At 41.2% G+C, this 22360-nt stretch overlaps 2 protein-coding genes and 1 long non-coding RNA gene across 17 annotated transcripts in view; 1 reads left to right on the forward strand and 2 right to left on the reverse strand.

Annotated features, from left to right (window-relative positions):
- dnc (dunce) overlaps positions 1-22360 on the forward strand; it is a 167328-nt gene that overhangs the window by 126442 nt on the left and 18526 nt on the right. For 13 of the 15 annotated variants that reach the window (NM_166959.2, NM_001272274.1, NM_166963.2 and 10 more), the window contains one exon: positions 18160-18336. In NM_166959.2, the coding sequence (NP_726846.1) occupies positions 18160-18336 (177 nt within the window). Of the gene's footprint in view, positions 1-10618; positions 11728-18159; positions 18337-22360 lie in introns of those variants that run through there. The other 2 variants (NM_166968.3, NM_166970.2) reach the window with 2 other exon arrangements.
- The window catches only part of lncRNA:CR44886 (long non-coding RNA:CR44886), a 35068-nt gene continuing 23159 nt past the window's right edge, over positions 10452-22360 (reverse strand). Inside the window, exon 2 of the long non-coding RNA NR_123781.1 lies at positions 10452-10607. This is a non-coding gene — a long non-coding RNA (long non-coding RNA:CR44886). The remainder of the gene's footprint in view (positions 10608-22360) is intronic.
- On the reverse strand, positions 11863-13521 carry CG10793 (uncharacterized protein). The gene has a single exon (NM_130698.2). It carries the CDS (start codon positions 13397-13399, stop codon positions 11960-11962), a length of 1440 nt encoding a protein of 479 aa, NP_570054.2. The 5' UTR covers positions 13400-13521; the 3' UTR covers positions 11863-11959.

The raw sequence follows: 22360 nt of genomic DNA on the forward strand, positions 1-22360 counted from the left end.
TGTGCAAAAAAAAAAAAAAAAAAAAAAAAATTAAGGGAATAAAACCATATGCATATAGAAAACAACACTTGACTTACAGTTCATTTAAAAGTTGATTAGTGCGAAAACTTGTATTTCATTATCGCATTTCTTTATTTTCATCATTTCTCTTATTTTCTTATATTCTTCTCGAGACATTCTTCGTTTATTCTCTCAAGAGACTCTTTCGAGATGAGCAAGACTCGAGCACGTTTTTTGCCGTTGTTTTCCCTTCAACTTGATGCTCTTATTTTCTTTGCGCATTTTTGTTAATGAGTTGTTGGAAAATAAAGGAAAAAGGTAGACAAAGTGGATAAAATTTTGAGTTTTTCTGACAACAGAATGCTTTTGCTGAATGCTCTTATTAATAAGTAAATGAGTATTTTGCTAAATAGGATTTTTTTTTGAGTTGCCAGTAAAAATGAGGCACTTAAGGTTTTGTGCCTACAAATTGACACCTATAAATCAGCATTCATTTTCACCAATTGTTTCACAGCCTTTAGCAGTGTTCGTTTAAAGCAATGTTTCTCAAACTAATTCCATTTGGTCTTGACAGATTTAAGTTGAATATATGTATGTAGGCAGGCCCCAAGTGTCCGCAGGACGTTGACAGCTAGCGAAACTTGTGCAGAAATGGCACATAAGAAGCAGATCTTCAAGTGGCAGGGGGGTGGCGCAGGGGGTTGGCTCAGGGGTTTCTCCAAAAGGGGCTCAAGAAGAATAAAAGCAGGCACAGGACAAAAAAGCAACGACAACACTTAATGTTGCATACTTTTCGAGGTCCTTGTGCCAGTAACGTTTCCGTTCATTCTACTTTTACGCTTGCTTTGACTGTGTGCGTCCACATGGACACACATGGCCAGCTGGAAAAACACGAGCAAAAATCACACACAGGCAGGCTTAGTTGCGCCTTTTGATTTGTATGTGCCTACCTTGAATTTAGCCTCACTTGTGGCTGCTCATGCTCTCAATTTTACTTAGTAATCGCCGCCCGCATATCTTGGCAGTCAAAAAAGATATTTGGAAAAAGCTTTTTGCATTTTTAATAGATATCTCTTAGCCTTATACTCTGTTTTGTAAGTCTCATTGCGGGTGGCTCAGCATTTTCAAATGTTCTTTCCAAACTTTCATATTTCGTCTTGTATCGCGTGCTTTTGTGAATTTTCATCTGCTTTGCATCCGCTCAATTCAATTCATCTCACATTTCACCTTTTCCGGGTCTTTCTTTTCCACCCGACTTTCCCATTGCTTTTCCCTTTAACAACTCGTGACAACTCGTTCTTACACTTGACTTTTCTTGTTTCGCATTGTTCTTATCTCACTTGACTCTCGGCTCTATCTGTGCTTTTTGCACTTTTGCACTTTATTACACTTCCGCTTTTGCGATTTCAGTGCGCTTCTTTTGCTTATCCGCTTTTCCGCAGTCGTTTGTGTGCGGCGCCTTAAACTATGCTATGATTCTTTCATATGCAGTCGTCTGTTGCCTCTGTGCGGTTGTATGTATTTTATTTTTCATATTGTTTGCTACTTGTGGGCCTTAGGTTTTCCACTTTTCATCTTTTTCACAGCCTGCAGCCATTTCTTTGTCTTCGGCTTCTCGCAATTCTACAAAATGTTATTAACAAAATGCATGGAAACATGTTTTAAATTACAATTTCTATAGAAGCTTTTATGTTTTTCGCTCAACTGATTATTTTATTTGGAAATTAATTCGAATCTTCCGATGTAACATTTCCAACCATTTCGAATGAACGCGGCAATTTTGTCCTTCATATATTTTGTGGTCACGTCGTAAAAGGAATTGTGAGTGGGTGGTTGGGGTTAACCCTTTCATGGAATGGTGAGTGCCGTCAAACAGAAATATATATTAATATACCTCAATGTGACCGCATTTATATATGTACGTTCTTACTGTCTTCCCATCTCCCTCTCACATCGCCTGTCAAGCTGTCTCTTTTGCTCCTTTCACGTATTTGCATTTGTATTAAAAACGCTTAAAGTGGTTTTTATTTTTTTTTATTTATTTTTTATTTCCTGTTTGGCCCTTTTAACATCCTCTATTGGCCCTCTTTGTTTGGCTTCTCCGTTTATTGCGGCGTCCCTCGCTTTTTTTTTGTATTTCTAATGCCATTTTCGTACGCATTTCCATCGCTTTTCTTTGGCGGCTGAAATATTCTTATACGATATTTTCTTTTTTATATGGCCAAACGAAATTGCGATGATGTGAATGTGAATTGAAAGTGAAATCGATTTGGTTGCAAAGCACAAGAAGTAAAGAGCGTCTTTGGCAGAAAGAAATAAATATTCATATATTTTTAAGTAACTTTCTTTGTGCTTTGTACTTATGTAAATTCACCTATTTAAAAAAAAAAAAACAAAAAGATTAATAATCGAGATACATTTAAATGTTATTTAATGTATGTGAATAAATCCATCTACCACTATTACTTTGCTTTTGCCTTTTGGCGCAAACTGTACCGGCTGTCTGTCCCGTTTTGTGTTTTTTTGTGTGTGTGTGGTGGCAACTCTTTTATGTTTGCGTCGAAATCCTGCAGGGATTTCACCTACTTATCGGGGAGAAGGCCCAGTCCACTCCACTCCGCACTCATCATATCATTCTGCTCTGCTGCTCGCCGGGCATTTTCAATTTCTTTTCATTTTGCCGTTTTCATTTTCGTTATTTGGTATTTTTTTTTTTTTTTTCCTCTTTCGTTTTTTGCCCAGCAATCAACGTACTATGAAAAGCCATAAGCAGGATGAAGCAAGTGGATGTTGTGTAATGGTCTTTATTGTGTCTGTTAACGGATTTTGCGAGATTGCCACTGGCCCACTTTTAGACGTCGCTCCCTTGTTGCTTTTAATTTTAATAAATGCTCAGCGGCTTACACAAATCATCGCGCTCTTGCTTTTAAAGCAGACTTTGGGGCTTTGGCCACACTATAGTGTTGATATAACGATCAATTAAGGGCATTAAGCCGCATACCCACATACATGCGTGTGTGCATTAAATATGTAATCGCCTGGCCGGAGATAATTATGCCCGAAGGTAAAAGGCAATTGACTTGGCTTACTTCCTTCAACCGCCTTGAGCCGTCAGCTTTACACGCTTTTAACTGGATTTTTCCTGCCCTCCTTATTTTTCGCCGCCAAGGTCGTCACCATTATCGCCTTTTAAACATTTAATTTTAATTTAATTTATGCACACACTGACAATCACTATCATCATTTCCACCTTGTGGCTGCTCGTCGCATCGGAGTTTACCCAGGAAAAACGAGCCATTCACTTGGTCATACGACCGGGAAATCACCCATTCCACCCACTGGGCAGGTGCATTAAATGATTATCAACTCATTAAGTCGCCTGCATCAGCGATCAGTTGGCCGAAATGCTCAAAAAGTTTTCAATTTCGTTGCATTTCAACGTAATGAAGAAATTGTAGTTCTTTGGGGGGAAAGTAAATTATAGAATAGAACAATGAAAAGAAAATGAATGTAGAAACACGAATGGAATTGTTGGCTTTTATTTATGAATGTTTCAAGTTATTTTAATACTCTTAGTTAATTGCCTGGAAGTTGGTTTAAATGTATAAAGTACTTGTAATTGGCCAACTAAAGTTGTCTTTTTTTTTAGGATGAGCTTTTCCGTATGTTACGTTTCGCGAGCATTGTTATTTTCCGCCTTTTTTTGGGCTCTAACTACTTGTAGTTTATAACGCCTCACAAGTGCCATTAATGTGTTCACCACACAGATACCGAAACGCGCGCAAACACACACACACACACACAAATACAACGAAGCCCACAGATTCGCACGCACACAAAAAAGCCTTTGGCTTTGAGGCTGACTTGAGTGCTTATGCATTTTTGTTGCTCCGGCATTAGTACAAACGCACACTCAGTCAACGGACAGACAGCACAGCCAAACGCACTCATACATACATAGATACAAAGCCAGATACAGATACAGATACAGATGCAGATACAGATACAGATACTGGAGGTAACACAGATACACACACACATACGCATAGGCAGTCGATTGTAGCTACAAGCATAATCGTTGCTTATTGGCAGCTGCTGCCTGACATCGTCGAGCGGTAAAGATGAAAACGCTGATGGGGCAACTGTGCGAAAGAGACGGCCAGCAGGACGGTAGAGAGAAAGAGAGATAGAAGATATTCTCACCATCTCCGCTTTAACGAAAGTCAAAAGGGAAAAATCCACCTGATTGCGGGTGTACTTTAAGCGTAGTTAAAGATTTTCGCGGGAGTTTATTTTCGAGGGAAATATATATATTCTCCTAGCTTAAACATCATCTGGCCAAAACTTTGCTTTGTGGAACATTTTTCGCTGTCTATCTTTATAGAGTGCTGTTTCCCCGGCCAAAAAGGTGACACTTTGAACGCTTGATGAAATTAGAGCAAATTTCGCTGATGGAACGCCACTCGCACACACACCCATACCCACCTGACTTTTAGTGAGTCCTCCCCTTTTATGGCCTTCAGATCTCCTGGCCTTAATATGAAGCATACTCTTAGGCAGCGTTTTCACTGTCACATTTAATTGAGTTTCCCTCGGCTGGCGCTAAAAGCAACGTCGTTTACAGGCACCCTCACCATGGATGCGATGAGCATTTTTAAGATTCCTCAGCTGCGCCTCTTCTGTGCCAGTTGCTGCCCACCATCATCCTCCCCACTCCCCATTTCCTTCATTGTTCTCGTTGGCATCATTTAATTGTCAAAAGACAATTCTTTCCATTTGCCACGGGGATGTGCCCAAAAACGAGCGTCATATGTATATGCTGCAATTCAATTTTTCTGACTAACTCCAATAAAAAAAAAAAAAAAAAATAAGAAAAAAAAAAAAAAATTAAAACTAAGGGACAACAATTGAAATTCGAGCTAGAAATACCCAGCATATATGACGTGCAATTAGATTTTCTAAATAGGTGAAACCCTAACTACGTAGTAAGTTTAAATCTCTGATTTTTATGTTGAAATAATAAATTTGACAATCATATTATAAAATCGGCACAGCTGGCTTTGCGAGGGTATAGAAAGTCAGCTGTCTGGCAATAAACATCTCAGCGTAAAGAAAAAAAAAAAAAAAAAACTCTAGAAATGTGCGAGGAGTCCGCTTTGACGTCATCAGTTTGCTATTCAATTTGCAGCTACAAAGGGAAGTACTGCTCATAAAGCGAGATGAAAGGCAATCGATGATGGGTGAAAGTGGTGTGGGTTAGCTCGTAATTCTATTGAGTTTCATATTTAGCTTTAATGTAATAAATTTCTCAGAAACTTTCTCGGCCTTCGGCTAAATCAGCTTAAAAGTAGGCAACACAATTTGCAGGCCAAACTAAACGCACACACACACACACACTTGTCCAGTGCTAACCCGATTTGCCAACACTTTTAGTCTTAATTATATTTCTACATAATTTAATTGCAATCTCTTCTGCTACTTTTTATTTGCCTATCGTATATGATGAGTATGTGTGTGTGTATTCTCCTTAAAGTGCAAAATACATTTTTCGTGAATTATGCAAGGGAAAGGGGCGTGTAGGTTACGTGTGGTAAGTGGGGCGTGGCAAGTGGGTTAAGTGTGTTAGCTAAAAATGCAGGGCAAACAGAGAGAAAGAGAGAGAGAGAGAATGAGAGAGACAGAATTGCACGGCGAACATCAAATTAAAATATATTTTAATATTCCATATTGACGCCGAAACATAGCTGAGCATATTTATTATTCATTGTCTCATTGTTAATGAGGACTTAATAATATTGAAGTACTTAATAATTTATTTATGTGAAATAATTACATTCGCATCTGTGATTTGGTAAATCGCCTATCAGTAGTATATGTATATTCGATTTTTTTCTCTAAGTGCAGAGCGTGGCAGAGCAGGCATTTGACACACATATGCAAATTGCAACGCCATTAACGTGGCCTGTCCATGTGTGTGTGTGTGTGTGTGTGTGTGTGTGTGTATGCACCATGTAGTCAATACGTTTTGACACTAATTTGGTCAGCATTTGCATTGAGACCCATTGAGAATGGCATTCGCCAATGGCCATCGTCAACATCATCGGTTCCATCATCAGCATATCGGCATCATCATGATTTGCATTTCCATTTCCAATCACCTTTCCCGGCATCGCCCATATCCAATCCCGCTCGGATTCCATATCCATACTGGCCATCCAGCACATCCAGCACAAAAGCCTCAAATTGCAGCTGGGCCAACAAACTGACACATCTGAGACTCGGCAGGAATGCGAACAGGAAATGATGCAGCCCATGCGGCCCATCCGATGTTTAAGCCAAAGTGGGCGAATTGAAGTGGGAGTTAGTTGGACCTTTGGTCTTGGCCATTCTGAGGCTCGTTAGCTGGCCAAAAAGAGAATAGTCGGTGCGAATAATAACTATGGCCATCAAGGAAATATTATTATTTCTTGGCGAAATTCGATATCGAAGCATTTTTACGAATTATCGAAATTATTGCAAGACAAAGCACTTAATTGGAAACGTAAAATCTACTAAAATAATTAAATCAATTACGTTCGTTTTATGTTTCATATGTATTTAGTATTTTCTCTCTCAGTTCACAAGATTTTGTTTCACATTCTTCGTTTAATTAAATTTTATTTGAGCTTTTTTCGAAATATTTCGACTGCAAGTGTGTTGGGTGAATTGTGAAAGTAGTTGTGTCGTGTGATTCTTCTGCTTTCTTTGCGGAGAAAAATGCTTTGTATGCCTGGGAAATCATCTCATGTGAAAAGTGCGTAATGAATGCAATTCCTGTAATTTTTTTCAAATGAAACCAAATGCTTGTTTGCTGCATGAAATTGTACTATTTTGCAAGCAAATCCGAAATGCAATCATTGAAGTTTGAAGGTTTTTGCCATGCACATTAAGCATACGCAGCGTTGCTTTGGAATAGCTCTTCACTCCCCCGATTTTAAATGCTTTGCCAAATATTTTATCCATTACGCCATGCATTTTGGCCTTGTCCCTTGTTCCTCGGCCAACACCTCCCACCATCCCTTCCCCCTTCTCCCTTCTCCCTTCCCCGCAAACTATGCGCATATTTTGAAAGATGTTTTGCATTAAGAGGGGTAGCATTATTTATGACGTCGCTGGCAGCGGATATTAGGGCTGATGATAATGATGATTGCGATGGCGATTATGATTTCTATGGCTCTGCTCTGATGATGTTGTTAATGGAAGGCAGTGCAAACCCCTCACCATCCCTCCACCCGTCACTTCAGTTCCACTTCTACACACACTTTGAAGTGCCAAGTAGTTTGAACTAAATTTCAAGTGATGGATGCTGGTTTATGGGGCTTCGGGTGATGAGGGGCCTTAAGGGTTTAACCGGGGTTCAAGTAGAGTGCAGCATTTAGGATGAGTAATTTTGAATCAATTTGACTTGGCTATTTTGGATTCAAGCAACTTAAGCTGGCTAACAAATCTCTGCGCATTTGATTGAGTATGAGAAGTATTCGTCCTACTTAGTTCAATTATGATTATTATGACGCAGTCTTTGGTACTTTTAAACTGTTCCAATCTTCCGCTTCAGTTTTTTGGAGTTTTATTTTCTTTTTTCGACTGTCTGCTTTTATTCTCGGTTTTCCTTCTTTTTTTCTTTTTTGGCTTTGTTTCTATTCGTTGTGGCGGCGCCGTGCAGTCTGAAAGTTTTTCTTGTTGTCTGACGAGATTCGCATTTCGATTTGTCCCTTTTTCTTTTTTTTTTTTTGGGACAGAGGCAGCATTTTTATTAATGAAACACTGTGTCAACACTCGGCGAGTGGAAGCGAGGTGGCAAATGGCGAGCGACAGAGAGGCAAGAGGGCTGCGCACACAAGTACAATGTATAAATATTATGTAAACACGCAAACAATGAAGTGATTTGTTGCTACTTAAATTTAGCCCCCCGAGAGGGATCCGCCAACAACAAGCAGAAGGAGGTGGCTGAAAATAGCGGGAAGGGGATGCTGCACACACACACACACACACACACAAAAGCAACGGCACTCATACACAAACAGTTGCGGACAAGACAATAGAACTAACTTAAACAACAGTGTTAAGAAAATATTGTCTCACTTTAAAAATTTTTATATTAACGCGTAGGTTTTAAGACATTTTTAGCTGTTTAAACTCGAATGCACTTTTATTTTTGAAAATCTGGCATCTGAACTATTGACCGCTGCTGTAGAAGTATGCGCCTAGCCAGAGTGGAATTAGTTGCAAAAGAAAAGCAGAAAAAAGCAACAAGAGAGCTGGAAAAAAAAAGAATTGAAAGGAAATATTTGTGTGGGTGTCTGCGTTTGTGTTTGTGGACCAGTGGCAAGTGTATGTGTGTGTGTGTGTGGCTGAACAGGCGCAGTCGCTGTGAAAGTAGCAAACAGGGCCCAAGGCATTCCTTGAAAAAGGGGCTGATGTACGCTCGAAAGGAGAAAGCGGAGAAAGCGCGGCCCTGTTTCCAGCTTGTTTAGCAACACTTAGAAAAAAAAAAAATGGGGGCCACAAGAGTTGAGCAGATGAGGAGATTGATGAGGATGTGGAGGGCAGGTGGTGGCGAACTCTGGACGTTAAGGATTCGAAGGATATTGCAGTGCCACCTGTGACGCAGCCCGCTCACGCTAGATGGCGCTGCAATGCCAACTGGGAAATAGCAAAACGAAGTATGTAGCACTCTTAAATGCTGCAGGAACTAAAAAACACAGGCTAGTCTCTCTAAAAATGCACAAGTTTAGAAAAGAGATGGTTTGGTATTTTACTTTAATACACTTTCACTTTAATTCTTATATACATACATACGAAAAATCTAATTGAAAAGTTTCCTGAACCCTTGCATTCAATATTCCCGAAGGAATACTTTTACTGACTTAGGCTCATTTGCTAATTAAATGGAAATATTCTGCTTAAATTATTTGCCAAGCTCTCCTTGGGACATCTCTCACCGGTATATATGTACATTTATTTAGAAAAACGAATAAGAAAAGTGTTCTTGCTGCTGCGCTTAATTCACTTTGGATGCCCCACATCTTACTCGCTTTTCCTTTTGCCCCTTCGCTTCGTGTCAAGTTTTCCTGGCCGCTATTTCTAGGTTTTACCTCTCGGGTTTTTCTTTTTTAATGCAATTTAAACAAATTAAAAAGTAGTGCGTGCCATAAAGGGGAAATTGCACGGGGGTTTCACCAGCAGCAGCAGCAGCAGCAGCAGCAGCTTCATCAACTTCTGCCTCTTTCTGCCTAGAATTCGCTACGCTTTCTGCGCTCGTAGCCTTATGACAACTTTAATTAATCGCAATTGAGTTAGGTTAATATTGGCTGTAAAAATGCCAGCTTTTAAAAATTAGCTGCCTGCTTTCAAGGAATGCATTAATTTTTATGCTTTTTTTACATTTATTTAATATCTTAGAAGTTGGCACGTGAAACTTTCCCTGGCCTTCCTTGCAGTTCGGAAATCTAAAGACCCACCTAATCCCTCATCCTTAGCTTTCCTGCATTCCTGCCCCCGCGCGCCCCCTTTTGCTGCATTGCCGGGCTCATTGTTAAATCATTTCAATTATGGTTGAACTAAAAAGTAGCTAGCTATAGTTTAGGTCAACGGCAGGGTTGTGTGCAGGATGATGGAGAAGATACTGAGATAGCAGTAAGGAGCATCATCAGTTGGGTAAGCCGCTCAGGCAACAACAACAACAACAACGATGAATGCCTCCTCTGGGGGTCCTTAATGCCCCCACTGGTCCTTGTTGTCCTTGTTGTTGGTGTTGTTGTTGTCCTGCGCTCCCCCATACAACATGGACAATTTTTGTTGTCTTCCTAACAAGGGAAAATGAAAAAAAAAAAAAAAACGAGATGTGGGGAACCTTTACAAAGCGAAAACGCTACTCGAGAAGGAAGAAAGAAAAAAAAACGCGAAGAGAAAGGAAAAGTTGCCCTGCACTTAGAGTCCTTTATGCGCTATATCCCATGTCCTGGTGTGTGCATGTGTGTGTGCAATAATTGTGCATTGATTATCATAATATGCTCGCAGCGCCATCAAAATTGCGCATAAAATTCACTCGCAGCCAGATAGACAAGCGTGTCCATCCAGCAGTTTATCCGCCAGTTTGTCAGTCACACGGAACGAAACTCGCACAAGGATGCGCTATCTGTATAATATATTTATGTATATATATATAAATGAAGGGCGGATCAGGAAACAGCAAACGCGCAGAGAGTGGAAAATGTATTTGCAGTTGGCTAACGTAACAACAAACAAATTATGCTTTTCAAATCCTTTTGGGTTTTCCTCCTGCAACGAAAAAACAATATTATGTTAGTCGCTCAAAAGTTAAGCAACGATGACTCACCTTAAGTACACCTAACCTTAAGAAAAATAGAATGTACAATGTATAGTTTAGTGCAATTTTTGAAAATGTGATTCTCTTTACGATTTTCCCTTATTTTCCTCGGCTGACCGTTGTTGATCCATCATCATTTCGGGGCGCACGTGTCTGTCAACTGCAGCTTCATTTATACACACCGCCACACTTCTTCTGTCTCGCCTCGCCACGCATCTTACTCTTTCTCCTTCTCTTTCTGAAAATTAGAAAATCGAAAACGAACTTAGCTAAAATAAGAGCAAGTGCAAGACAAACGAAATTAAAAACCTATTTAAAAAATTTAAAATCCGACAACGAAATCAAAATGCCCAAGGATGTGCGCGCCATTTTCTAGAGTACGAAATACAAATTCCTTGGGAAAGAAGTAGAGATTTTTGTGACAAGATGATAGCCACACTGTTCATCATCTTTGCATTTATTCGCGCCTTTCCGTGGAGCAGAAAACGAGGTCGTCCTGCCTTGGCCTTGACCCTGATGCCCGAAGGCGGTGAGGATCATCGCGGCGATCTGAATCAAAAGGGTGAGAATAACAATCGGCCGAGACCCTCGATTTCGTTGGCCAACAACGGCGAGGCAATGGCGCCGAGAACTCGTCGAAAATCATCGAAATTCCATGAGGTCACCTTCAGTGGCAGCGTTGGCGGTGGCGACAGCGATGGTGGCGGCGAGGCCATCAATGGTGGTAACCTCGATGTAAGCCCCAGCAAACGACACTCCTTGAGCACCACCACAAGCAACTCCAGCTCGGCACCGTATCGATATCTGAGTGGTAGCAGTAGATCCCGGGGCTCTCGAGGCGATTGCCACGAATACTATCAACTGCAACAGCATTCGTCGTCCCTATCGAATGGAAATCGTGGAAATCGTGGACTAAGCCAGAGAAGCGATACAATGGCCACTGAGGCGGAGGGCGAGGAATTCGATGTGGATCCCATGGACGAGGACGATGAGGATCAGACCTACGACCGAGAGACCGAGGAGTTCTATAGCAATATACAGGATGCCGCAGGCACCGGATCATCGAGTCGCAGCAAGAGATCGTCGCTCTTCTCCAGATCGGATAGTTCCGCCACCACCACCTCGTCGAGCGGCGGTGGAACCTTTACTGGCGGCAAGCGCAGATCGGCTGCCTCTATTCTGTCCTCATCTATGTGCTCCGATCTAATGACCAGCGATCGCCGAAGCTCCACGGCCACGGAATACAGCGTCAAGTCGGTGACCACCGGGAATACCTCGCAACGCAGGTCGAGCGGACGGATTCGTAGATATGTCTCACGGATGACAATCGCCGGAGCCAGGAGACGCACCACGGGCAGGTAACAAATGAAGGATATTGATGTGCAATACATATACACAATTAATTAGACATGTTTTAAAGGAAATTCTAATTACCCTTACCATTACTCAAGTTATTGGCTACGCAAGCGAACATTTAAAAAGTCAATTGAAATCATCAAACGGGCTTAAATGTTTTATTGTAAATTAAAAAAAAAAAAGATATTTATTGAGTTGCTTTTAAAAAATATATCCATATTACGAGATTCCAGCCTACGAGCCGTTTTCCTGCTGCCACTGCTCGTGTTTGGCCAACAGCTTCTGGCCCAAAGGTCGCACTTGCCGGAAGGCCTTCTCCACATTCGCTTCGATAGCTGCCGGCGATTCCTTAGCAAGCAAGCCGATTGATCGATCACCAATCTTGGTGGCACAACGCACACGATGCATGCTAATCTCCTTGCAAGCCAGACGTATTTCGTCGCCGGTAAAATGATCGGAGATCTCCACCAGCTGCTCGAGTAGTCGTGGATTCAGCGATATGCTGCTGCCCAAAAGTCGGTTAATCAAGCAACTTCTTTCCGCCGCATTGGGCAGCTGGACAAGCAGTTTCTTTTCGAAACGCCGCAAAAAGGCCTCATCAATGTCCCAGGGCAAATTGGTGCTGGCCAAGACGAAAACGCCGTTCAGAGAGTGCTCCATACCGTCCAAAAGTTGCAAAAGTTCGTTCTTAAAGCGCTTGGAACTTTCGTGATCCGTGGCCCTGTCCCTTTTCGAGGTCAAGCTTTCGATTTCATCGAAGAAAATTACGGATGGTGCTCGTTTTGCTGCCATGTGAAAGAGAACTCGCAGTATCTTTTCGGATTCACCACGCCACTTGCTGACCATAATGCTGGCAGTTATATTAAAGAATGTCACTTGACCCTGTGTCTCGGAATACAAAGCCTTGGCGAGAAGGGTTTTTCCACTGCCCGGTGGTCCGTGCAGAAGCAAGGATCTCCAGGGTTTCAGGCCATGTGCGAATAATTGAGGAAACTCAATGGGCGTTAGTACCGCCTCTTTGATCAACTCAATTGCTCGCTGATTTCCGCAAACATCCGACCACTTGATCTTGATATTTTCCTGCAATATCGATGTCTTGACCAATTCCGCCAGAGATTGCCATTCCAAGGAGGAGAAGAGAACATCATCACCACCCAAATGGACATGTTCGATTTCACAAGCATTATCCTGGCCATTCGATTCCGTTGCTGTTTCCATTTTCTTTATCTGCAACGGCTGTTCGTTGCTCAACGCCTGTGTGGCTGCGCCGACACCTATGTGCCAATTGGCCAGAGAAGCGTCCGTAGTCGGTGGTTTCTTGGGCAATTCCTTAGCCGGCGTCTTCTCATGCGCCTTTCCACCACCCATTTCCACCTTAATTTTGGCTCCGACTTTTTTAAGAATTTTCGGATATTTACCAAATTTCATATTATAAAAGCTGGCATATTCCAGGTACATGGCATCCAGATCGATATTGTCGCACAGTTCGTATTCGTCGGTTAGACGTCCTTCGCTTTTCAAGGACTCGGCACTCGCATAGTATCCATTCTCCACCAGATATCGGTGCATTAGGTAGAGAATATTGCGGCGACGTGTGCTAAAATTTCTAACATCCTCGCAAAGAATCTGAGCAGCCGCCGTGGCAGTCACTCCGTATTTTCCTTGGGTCTTCATTAAAGGCTTTTCCGGGTAAAATTGCGCGTACAACTGGGATGTGTGCACTCTCGGTTGTTTTCAGCCCCGGCAATTTGATCAACAACTATCTGGCGTAATTTTCCTGGCAGTCTGTGTTTCTCAGAAATAGTTTTCGCATGAAAATGAAACACGCTGGGTTGTCATAACGAATGGCAGGGGTTGCCATGTTACGCATTTTTTTCTTATTACATTTTCCAAGGCAACGGCAGTGGAAATAATAAAGCTGAAAAACTATGGGTAGTAATTAAAAATGCAGGGTAAGGCAGCAAAAAAAAAAACCACTAAAATCTAATACTTGCAGTGACTTGTGTGGTTTGTTCATTGTCATGCTAACTGGGTTGAAACAATTGCAACTGGGAAATGAACACAATGAGAAATATGACTAACTAATAGTATAGTAATATTTAAGTTATATTGTTTATTTGCTAACTGCCATTCACTATTTTCCACTCTGAACTTGTAAGTAAGTGTTTACCAAACAAATTCCGAACTAATCCAATTCCATGGCACGCAAATTGCCAGATCAGTTGGCCGCAATTGAGTCCTCTCAATTGGTTAGTGCACTTAATTGTTCGTTGTGCATTTTCTTCCCCCTCGACACACGGGTTTTTCCCTGCCATTCCGCTTCGCTTTTACTCCGAAAATGGCTGCCAAGAGCTGGCAACATGCTCAATTTGGCGAGAGATGACGGCGCCAGATGGTTAATCAAATGCACAACGCAATGAAATGAAAATCAGCGTATCCTGTCCGCACAGAAACACGCACACATACACACACATACACGGTATACGGGACACGCCCTGTCAGGTGAAATTATTCAACATGCACATGCAACATCCACCCACCGCCCATCGCCCATTGCCCGCATTTTCCATTTGCAGCCCATCCATTCATCCATCCATCCATTTCACCTCGACATTAAAAAACATTATCACACGGTGGAAAAACCTATGGGTTTCTGCTTAAGTCGGCATTTGTGGGTATCTTATATTTATATGATTCCAAAAGTACTATTTTGTACTACGATTTGCGATTGGTGTCAATGGTATCCTATCCACAACCTGCAACTAAGTTTACATTAGGCACTCGAGAACTTTTTCTCTGTGGAAATTTTAATTTTGTTTTTTTATCTTTTTTTTTTTTGCCACCACCCCCTTGTCTTCCATCATCGTCCAACCTCATGGCAGTCAGTCTCAGGCTTTGTTAATGGCCTTGTGACAGTTTTTCTTTGCTCTCACGAGCCACCCACTTTCCACTCACCTCCCAACTCCCACTTTTCACACCCACAGTTAGTTGCATTCGTTGCCCTGTCTCTTTCGCCTGCAGTTTTCTTTCTCTCTCTCTCTCTCTCTCTCTCTCTCTGCACTTTGCTTTGGTTTTTGGATTTTTGGGTATTTTATTTTCGAATTCTTTTCGGGCTTCCATTTGCCCTCAAGGTCTTACGGCTTTCGGTATTTTTGGTGCATGTGTTGTGTGGTAGTGAGAGGCCACTTACCACTTGCCCTCGTTGTGTTTGTGGCTAAGAAAAATCCTTCAAGATACGCTGGGATATTTGATTTAAAAAGAGCCTACTAATGGCTATACTATCAGCATAAAATTCAATCATATGCTATGAGTTCTTTCAACATAGTTTATTACATCGAAAACAAGACAACAGAAAAACAATTTTCCTTTATAAATCATTCGCTGTTGTTGAAAATGCTTCTGTTTTCCTTTGTTTTCCCGGACTGGCGCGCCATTTTTCCTGCCAAAGGGCTCTCACAGACACCCTTTGAGTGCATATGCGTGTGTGTGTGTGTGTGTGTGTGAGCTGCGAGTTTAACAAACTAATTAAGTTGGCGCTGGGCGTTGAGCTTAGCGCTCTTTTTTATTCGACAGAGCCAACCTTTTGTCTTTGGCAAACATCTATGAGACACACACACACATACACACACACACACAAGCATAGAGCTGTGCATAAACACGAAACCTAAACACACAGATGGCGGTGAACACTCGCACACACTCAGGCACACTCACACCCACGCAATCAGTATGCGTCGTTCATTTATTTGCACATATAATTAGGCACATGAAGAGAGCTGCCGTCGGGCAGACTTCCGTTTCGCCCGACTCCTCCATCCTGCCACTTCCTGTTCGTCCGCCACTCCCGCTTTCTCCAGCTTATCCGCCCCCCCCCCCCCCCAATTCCCCACCCACCCGCATTCCCTTGGCACAATAACAATGCCAATCTGCCGCCAGCCAGCTACTTTCGCCTTCATCCGGCTTGAGTGCGACTGTGTGTGTGGCTGGAAGCACGTCACGGCTTAAACGAAGGAAAACCCACTTGGCCAACCAAAAAAAAAAAAAAAGAGAGAGAGAATGGAAGAAATTGCCCAACAGCACCACCCACTCGTACGTAATTGTGTTTGGGTGCGCCTGCAAGTATGCAATTATAAATAAAGAAAGTCTCTGGGAGTTGCTCAAAGGATAAAGACGTATGTATGTGTTTCAGCAAGGAGATGAGCTACAGTCGCTAAATAGTGGATGGTAAGCTCAATCTGAATTCCCGAATCTATAGATATGTGAAATCCCAAGGATATTCTCTGCATGAATGGGAATCGCTTGAGATATACAGCTACCCATGATGAGCTACTATAGCTTTCTACTGGTGGATCGAGTTTAAAATTTTCCAAATTATGTTTCACCTAGAGTTTGGGCGATGTTGCTTAATTGTAATATTGCCGTATCTTTCGTTGGCCATGCTGGACCTCTCTTTCGCACGCCGAATAATTGTCCTGCTCTCGCCCATCTTTTGTTTTCTATTTGGCCTTTCTTCGCGCTTTTGCTCACATTTTTTTGTTTGCTTTTTTGTTTGGTTTATCTGCGTTTTTTGCGCGCTGCCTCTGACAGGACGCTTTATGAGCTTGAGTGTTGTTTTTTTTTTTTTGTCTCCATGTTGGGCGAGTTCTTTTCGAGTGTTACGACAGGTCCTTGGGATGTCATAAGGATAATCAGGCGCCAAGTATTCGGCGACTTTGAAGGGAATGAATGCTGCATTCACGGTGCGAATGAATGCACGAGTGCTTAACAAAGTAACTAAATAAATATTGGGCAAAAACCGGGAGACAATCAGATGAGTGAATAGCGGCGAAAAGTGAAAGAAGTTAATTGACAAACAAACGAATAAACTGAATTTAGAATAAAATGGTACGCAAATGCAATGAGATTTTAAATACTTTAATACCTCGTCAAAATGAACACAACGAATTTGTATTATTTTCAATCGCTTTGTGTGGTTTTGAATTTTTATTAACAAAAAAAAAAATAACTCGCTTTGCCATGCTGAAAACATGGAAAAACAATAAAATTGTATTTTATAAAGTGCACATATCTTTAGACTAAATAAAAGCACAAGAAAACCAGTTGAGAACCAAAATCAACAATAGCGAAATTTTCCTATTTCGCGTTCGCAACTGTTTTGATTGTCAAAAAAAAAAAAAAAAAAAAAAAAAAGACTGCTCTTCAATGTAGAGCAACAATAAAGATTGCTCATAGCACCATTAAAAATATACAAAAAACTCACTAAAAAGAATGGTGGGAAAGTGTATGCCCGAATCTGGAAACCGAAACTAAACTAAAAACAGTTTGTCGCCGGCGCTGCTGTTGCCATAACATTTGCGGGAAAGCGCCACAAAGTATGCGAGGGAATCTGGCGACATTGTTGCTCAACGCCGCCACCCCCCCCCCCCCCCTTTTTCCAGCATTTTCCCAGCACTTTCCCAGCACCTTCAACCTTCCAGCCTCAAGAAATGAACCAAAAAAAAAAAAACCAAACAGTAGCAGTAGCAACAAGCGGCAACAACTTTGTGCCAAGTTTACTTAATGACCCCGGTATAAATTTTACTTAAAACATCATTTTTCTTTACGACTTTTCCTCAGCGTGGCGAGGAAAATGAAAGGGGAGGTGTTTGAAAAGCACCAAAAGTGGAATGGTTGCTGCTCTCAACAGTATAAAACAAGAAAGTTGCGAATAAGTGTCGGAAACGTACGAATTGATATTTTTTGCAGTTAACCAATTCGGCTAGTTTTCACTTCACTTCTATTGCAGTCTGTTTCTTGATATACGCTTATGACTTTTACTATGTTACATTACTTTAGTGTTTATTTCTTAAGCTTTTGCATCAGATTAAATTGGCATTAATGAACCGAAGGCTGATTATAAGTTTTAAGCAGCCACCTAGCGGCAAATTGAAGCTCGACCTTTTTTTTTGTTGTCAAGATGAGCCGGCAGTTTAAAGGGAGTTTCTTTTATTTAATTTTACTTTTTTTTTTTAATATCTCCCCCAAAACTCGGAGTCTTGGCCCAGAATTGACTAAACTTTCCTTTTACATTTTCTGTCCAACCGGACTGACTTTTACTTTTTTCGTTTTTTTTTATTTTTTGGAGTGGGACGAACTTGTTACAAGAATTTTGCCAGCCAGAAAAACTTTATGCCGCAGACAACTGAGCTGAACAAAAAAAAAAGAGCCAGAGATGACTAACGAAATGAAACTTTAAATGTGCCTTGTTAGGCGCGCTTCCGTTTCCGGTGGCTTTGCTCTCACATTTTAGGTTCATTTCTTTTTCGACAAAAACGATATGTGTCATGGGTCTGTAGAAAACATATACAAATATCTTATTTACTTATACATATATCTACAATTAATTGGCATTGCAAAAGCATGCTAATCGAATTTTCTCAACATTATCGTTTCAGTTTCGATGTAGAAAATGGCCAGGGCGCTAGATCACCGCTCGAGGGCGGCTCACCCAGCGCCGGTTTGGTACTACAGAATTTGCCGCAGCGTCGCGAATCGTTTCTATATCGCTCCGATTCGGACTTTGAGATGTCACCCAAGTCCATGTCCCGAAACTCAAGCATCGCTAGCGAAAGGTAAGTTCCTAACGAAGATTTTGCACACCACTTGATTTCCCATTGCCCCCCATCTACATATATATATATATATATATATATATATATATATATATATAATTCATTATTGCATATGTTTTGAGTTGGATATTTAAGTTGCTGATTTTTCCTTCGTTATTATTTTGTGAATGCCAACCAATAAACATTCAACTGTTCAATTGGAGCTCAGATAATGATGATGCTGGCCATTTTCAACACCTTTTCCATGTTTGTGGCGCTCTCCCTTATTCGAAACGGCTTTGATTATCGTTTTTTTCGCTTATGGTTCCTTTGCTTTGTTCGGACATTTTTCTGATACGATTACTATGAGTGCGTTTAGTGTTGTTTTCTGTGGTGTTTATCTACACTGTTACCTTATACAATTCGATACTATTCGTTTATTCGTTTTGCGGGGAACCTTCTTCTATACTGACTTTCCTTTCATTCTCTGCTCTATTTGGTCTTTACCAACACCATATAATCGTTTATGCCTGTACTCTCTTCCTTATTTTTTAAAGCGTGTCTTTCTCTATCTATTTTAAAGATGGTTTCCTACTATTTTCTACTACATGTCTTGTTTTACTCGATTCTATCGGCACCACATAGAAAATATTTAATTTTATGATGGCTCTGCTTCTCCGTTTTCGCTCCGTATCTATAATTCCTACTACACTCTTTAAAACAAATACAGTTTAAGCTTTATTTCGGTTTTTCATTCTCTTATAATTTACATTTATATTTTTCACTTCAACAATTATGAAATAAGTTTTATAATAAACAAGGCTTTAATGCGTTTTCAGTTTTCGAAACCATTTTAAGCTGGTGTTTAAAGGATTTCTAGCCGTTTTCGCTTTGAGCAAACATGAACTTGACGAGAGATATTTGAATTCGGAAGGTCAGATGAAGGGAGAGATATGAGGTGCGAAGCTGACAGGGGAAGAGGGCCCTCCAAAGAGCCAGCTAAATTCGAAACGCACACAGAGGCGAAAAGTGCAACAACTTTGCTGGCATTTTAGGCTCCGAGGCTTTTTCTTTGTTAAACCGTACAACCTTAAATTTAATCTCTATGTAGATGCATTTTGCGCACTGCATCTGCTGTCTGTTGCTGGGCATATTTTGTGCACAGCTTTTATAGCGCCTAAGGCTTGAACTTCAATTAGTTAGTCACAGTAGTTTCCCTCGTCCAAAAAAAAAAAAACAAAAAAACAGCCATTACACATGCATGGCCAAAATCGCGTTATGCAACACTGGGGCCGGAAATCCACTACTTTTTTTTTACTTCCGTTTGTGTTGCTGTATGTGTTTCATAGTGAGTGTCAGTTTTTTTTTTTGGCTAGCATTCTGGCTGCTGTATTTTTGAGTGCACCCCCTGCACTCCGACTATTTTTTTTCAGTTTTGGCACCGGCAATGGGGCCATGCAAGCACAGACAAAAGCGAAATTCCCTCACACACACACACTCACTCACACACATACTCGAACCGAAAGCTTACGCGTACAGATGTAATATGCACAAAAACAATACCCCCTAATTACACATGCAGCTGCAATAACAACAAAACAAAAGTGGAAGGCGGTTAATGATCACCACGAACAGTTGGGTGAAAAAAGGGAGAGAGGCGGGGAAAATCGCGAGCAAAGGCTGGCAAAATATTTACATTTTCACAGCGCCAAAAGTGAGCTTTCCCTTTTTGCCACTTTTCAGTTTTTCAGTTTTCCCCACCTTCTTTCCTTTGAATGTATGGCGCAAATGATTGGCTGTAAAATTACAAAAGCAAAATTTTTTGGCCCGATAGAACACTTAAAATCAGGACGGAAAACATCTTGCGATCAAAAGGAAAAACCTCAATCAATCAATCAATCAATCAATATGGCTAACAAGCTGAATTTTTACAACAACAAAAACGCTGTTAATAAAATCGATTATATTTAGTACAGCGATTTAAAGTTTATTAAAAGTGAAAATTATAAGAAATTCTTTGTAGTATCTGTTGTGTAATTCGTTCAAATAGAACCAACTCAATTTTAGTTGATATAGGCGTTTTGTTTTTCCTTTATGGCCATCCCTATTGTTGTTGTTGTGGGTTGCTTTTTTCCTCAGGTGTTGTTGTAGTTTTCCCTTTACGGTCAAATGTTTTTGGCAGGCGACAGCAACGCAATTTGCATTTGTTTTCGGTGTGGCATGGAAGCCGAAAACTTTTGTCTGCCTTCAAAGTTTTTCGGCCTGCCAAACTGTCCCACCCCCCACTCCCCCACTCCCTCCGCCGCTCCTCCCCTGGGGAAAGAGTCGTGGGAAAACCAGAAGAAGGAAACGTGTGGGTGGAAAGAGTGTAGAGATGGGAAGGGAAGGGAAGGGTAGTGGCAATCTTCACCTTTCAACGCACGCTGCGTTTGCTTTCAATCAAGTTGGAATATTTCTAGGGGCTGCCACTTTCAAACAATGTTCCTGATGAGCTGTCAATTACACACACACACACACACACACACACACTTACATATGTATTTATGGATGGATTGGCGAATGGGAATCCTGAGCTGAGCGAGCAATACCCAATACCCAAGTACCGAAACCATTGACTGACGACCAAGTTTCATAAAGATTTCAACACTAATAACAAATAATTAGCCGACTGTCCGATATTCTGTCTTGCATACCACCAACCCACCACCCACCACCCACCAGCCACCCACCATCCATTTGGCTTTTTGGATTTTGTTATTTTCCGTGTAAATGTCAAGGTCGTCATTCGAGCAAAACAGCTCACAATTAGTCATAATATTTTGTTGTCGGCATATCGGGATGTTCCATCTCACATTTTCGGACAGCCAGTCCGAAAAACGAGAAAATAATCATGGCAACAATAATAATAGATGCAGTTAAGTGGAATTGTTTTCAGCAAATGGCAGAAAACAATTCTTGTAGTGGGGTAGGATTTCCAAGACTTGTTCACTGCAAAAAAAAAAAACAGAAAAAAATCGAAAAAAAAAGTAGCGTACAAGAAAATCAATACAGAGTGAGGAATGCAAATAAGATTCAATGGAGCATTTCTTCTACGCGAAATCCTAAATTCTGGCCTTAATTTGTTCCCAAAACTGAGTCAGGTGACTTTGCCCCCTCGGAAAAGTTTTCGTCCAGCCAACCATGGAAATTCCTTTTGAAATTCATCCTGTTGGCTGCAACTTGCGTTGCCATTAACTTTATAAACTGATGGAAAAACTACAGAGAGCTGGTAAAATAGAAACCGAATTGGAATTAAGAGTTTTGAAGGAAGTGCAGAAGAAAGGTTGTGAAATCCTTTTCGTTGGATTTCCGCTTCTTGCATTGCTTGTGCTTTAGTTTCGGGTTAATTGCGGTCAACTGAGGTGCTGGAAATCCAAATTGTTTAAACGATTTCATATTTCCTTCAAGTCAGCTTTGAATGTGGTGGAAAAAAAAAAGAAAACAAACAAACCAACAATATTATAAATTTAATGTCACAACCAAGGTTCAAACGAACGAATGCCGTACAAAATAAATCCTACGACGAGCTTTCTCTATTGCCAAAACAAAACAAAGTTAGATAACGTAATGTCGCCAAAGGTCCGATTAAGTTGACCTCCTATTATGTAAAAGGGCCTTTGCACTGCCCATCCCCCTTTATTTGCGCCCAATGACATTTGCACACAAAGTTCTAAATGCAGGAGACAAATGGGCGGCGAAGTCGGTTGCCAAAAGGGGCGGGGCTGGTGGTTGATGACTAGGGGTGGTGTGGGGTGGTGTCCTTTTGGCCATGTGCTTAAATGTCAACACTTCAACTTCGACTTTTGTGCAGCCCCAGCTCCCCCTTCTCTGCTCGCCACATTTTCTGTTTGTCTGTCTGTTTGTTGTGACGTGGTAGAATGACGTCATTACGCTGGATTTGCACTGATCTATGCGGCGGGGTCATTGTCTGCGTCAGCGAAAGTCGTCGGGCATTGCCGCCCCACTTCCCCACTTTCCACCCACTTTCCACCCGCTTTCAACCCCC

This window comes from Drosophila melanogaster, chromosome X (assembly GCF_000001215.4).
Source record: "Drosophila melanogaster chromosome X".
Lineage (NCBI taxonomy): Eukaryota > Metazoa > Arthropoda > Insecta > Diptera > Drosophilidae > Drosophila > Drosophila melanogaster.

Coding starts and splice junctions, on each gene's coding strand:
- CG10793 (NM_130698.2), bottom strand. CDS start 13,399: ATGAAGACCCAAGGAAAATACGGAGTGACTGCCACGGCGGCTGCTCAG.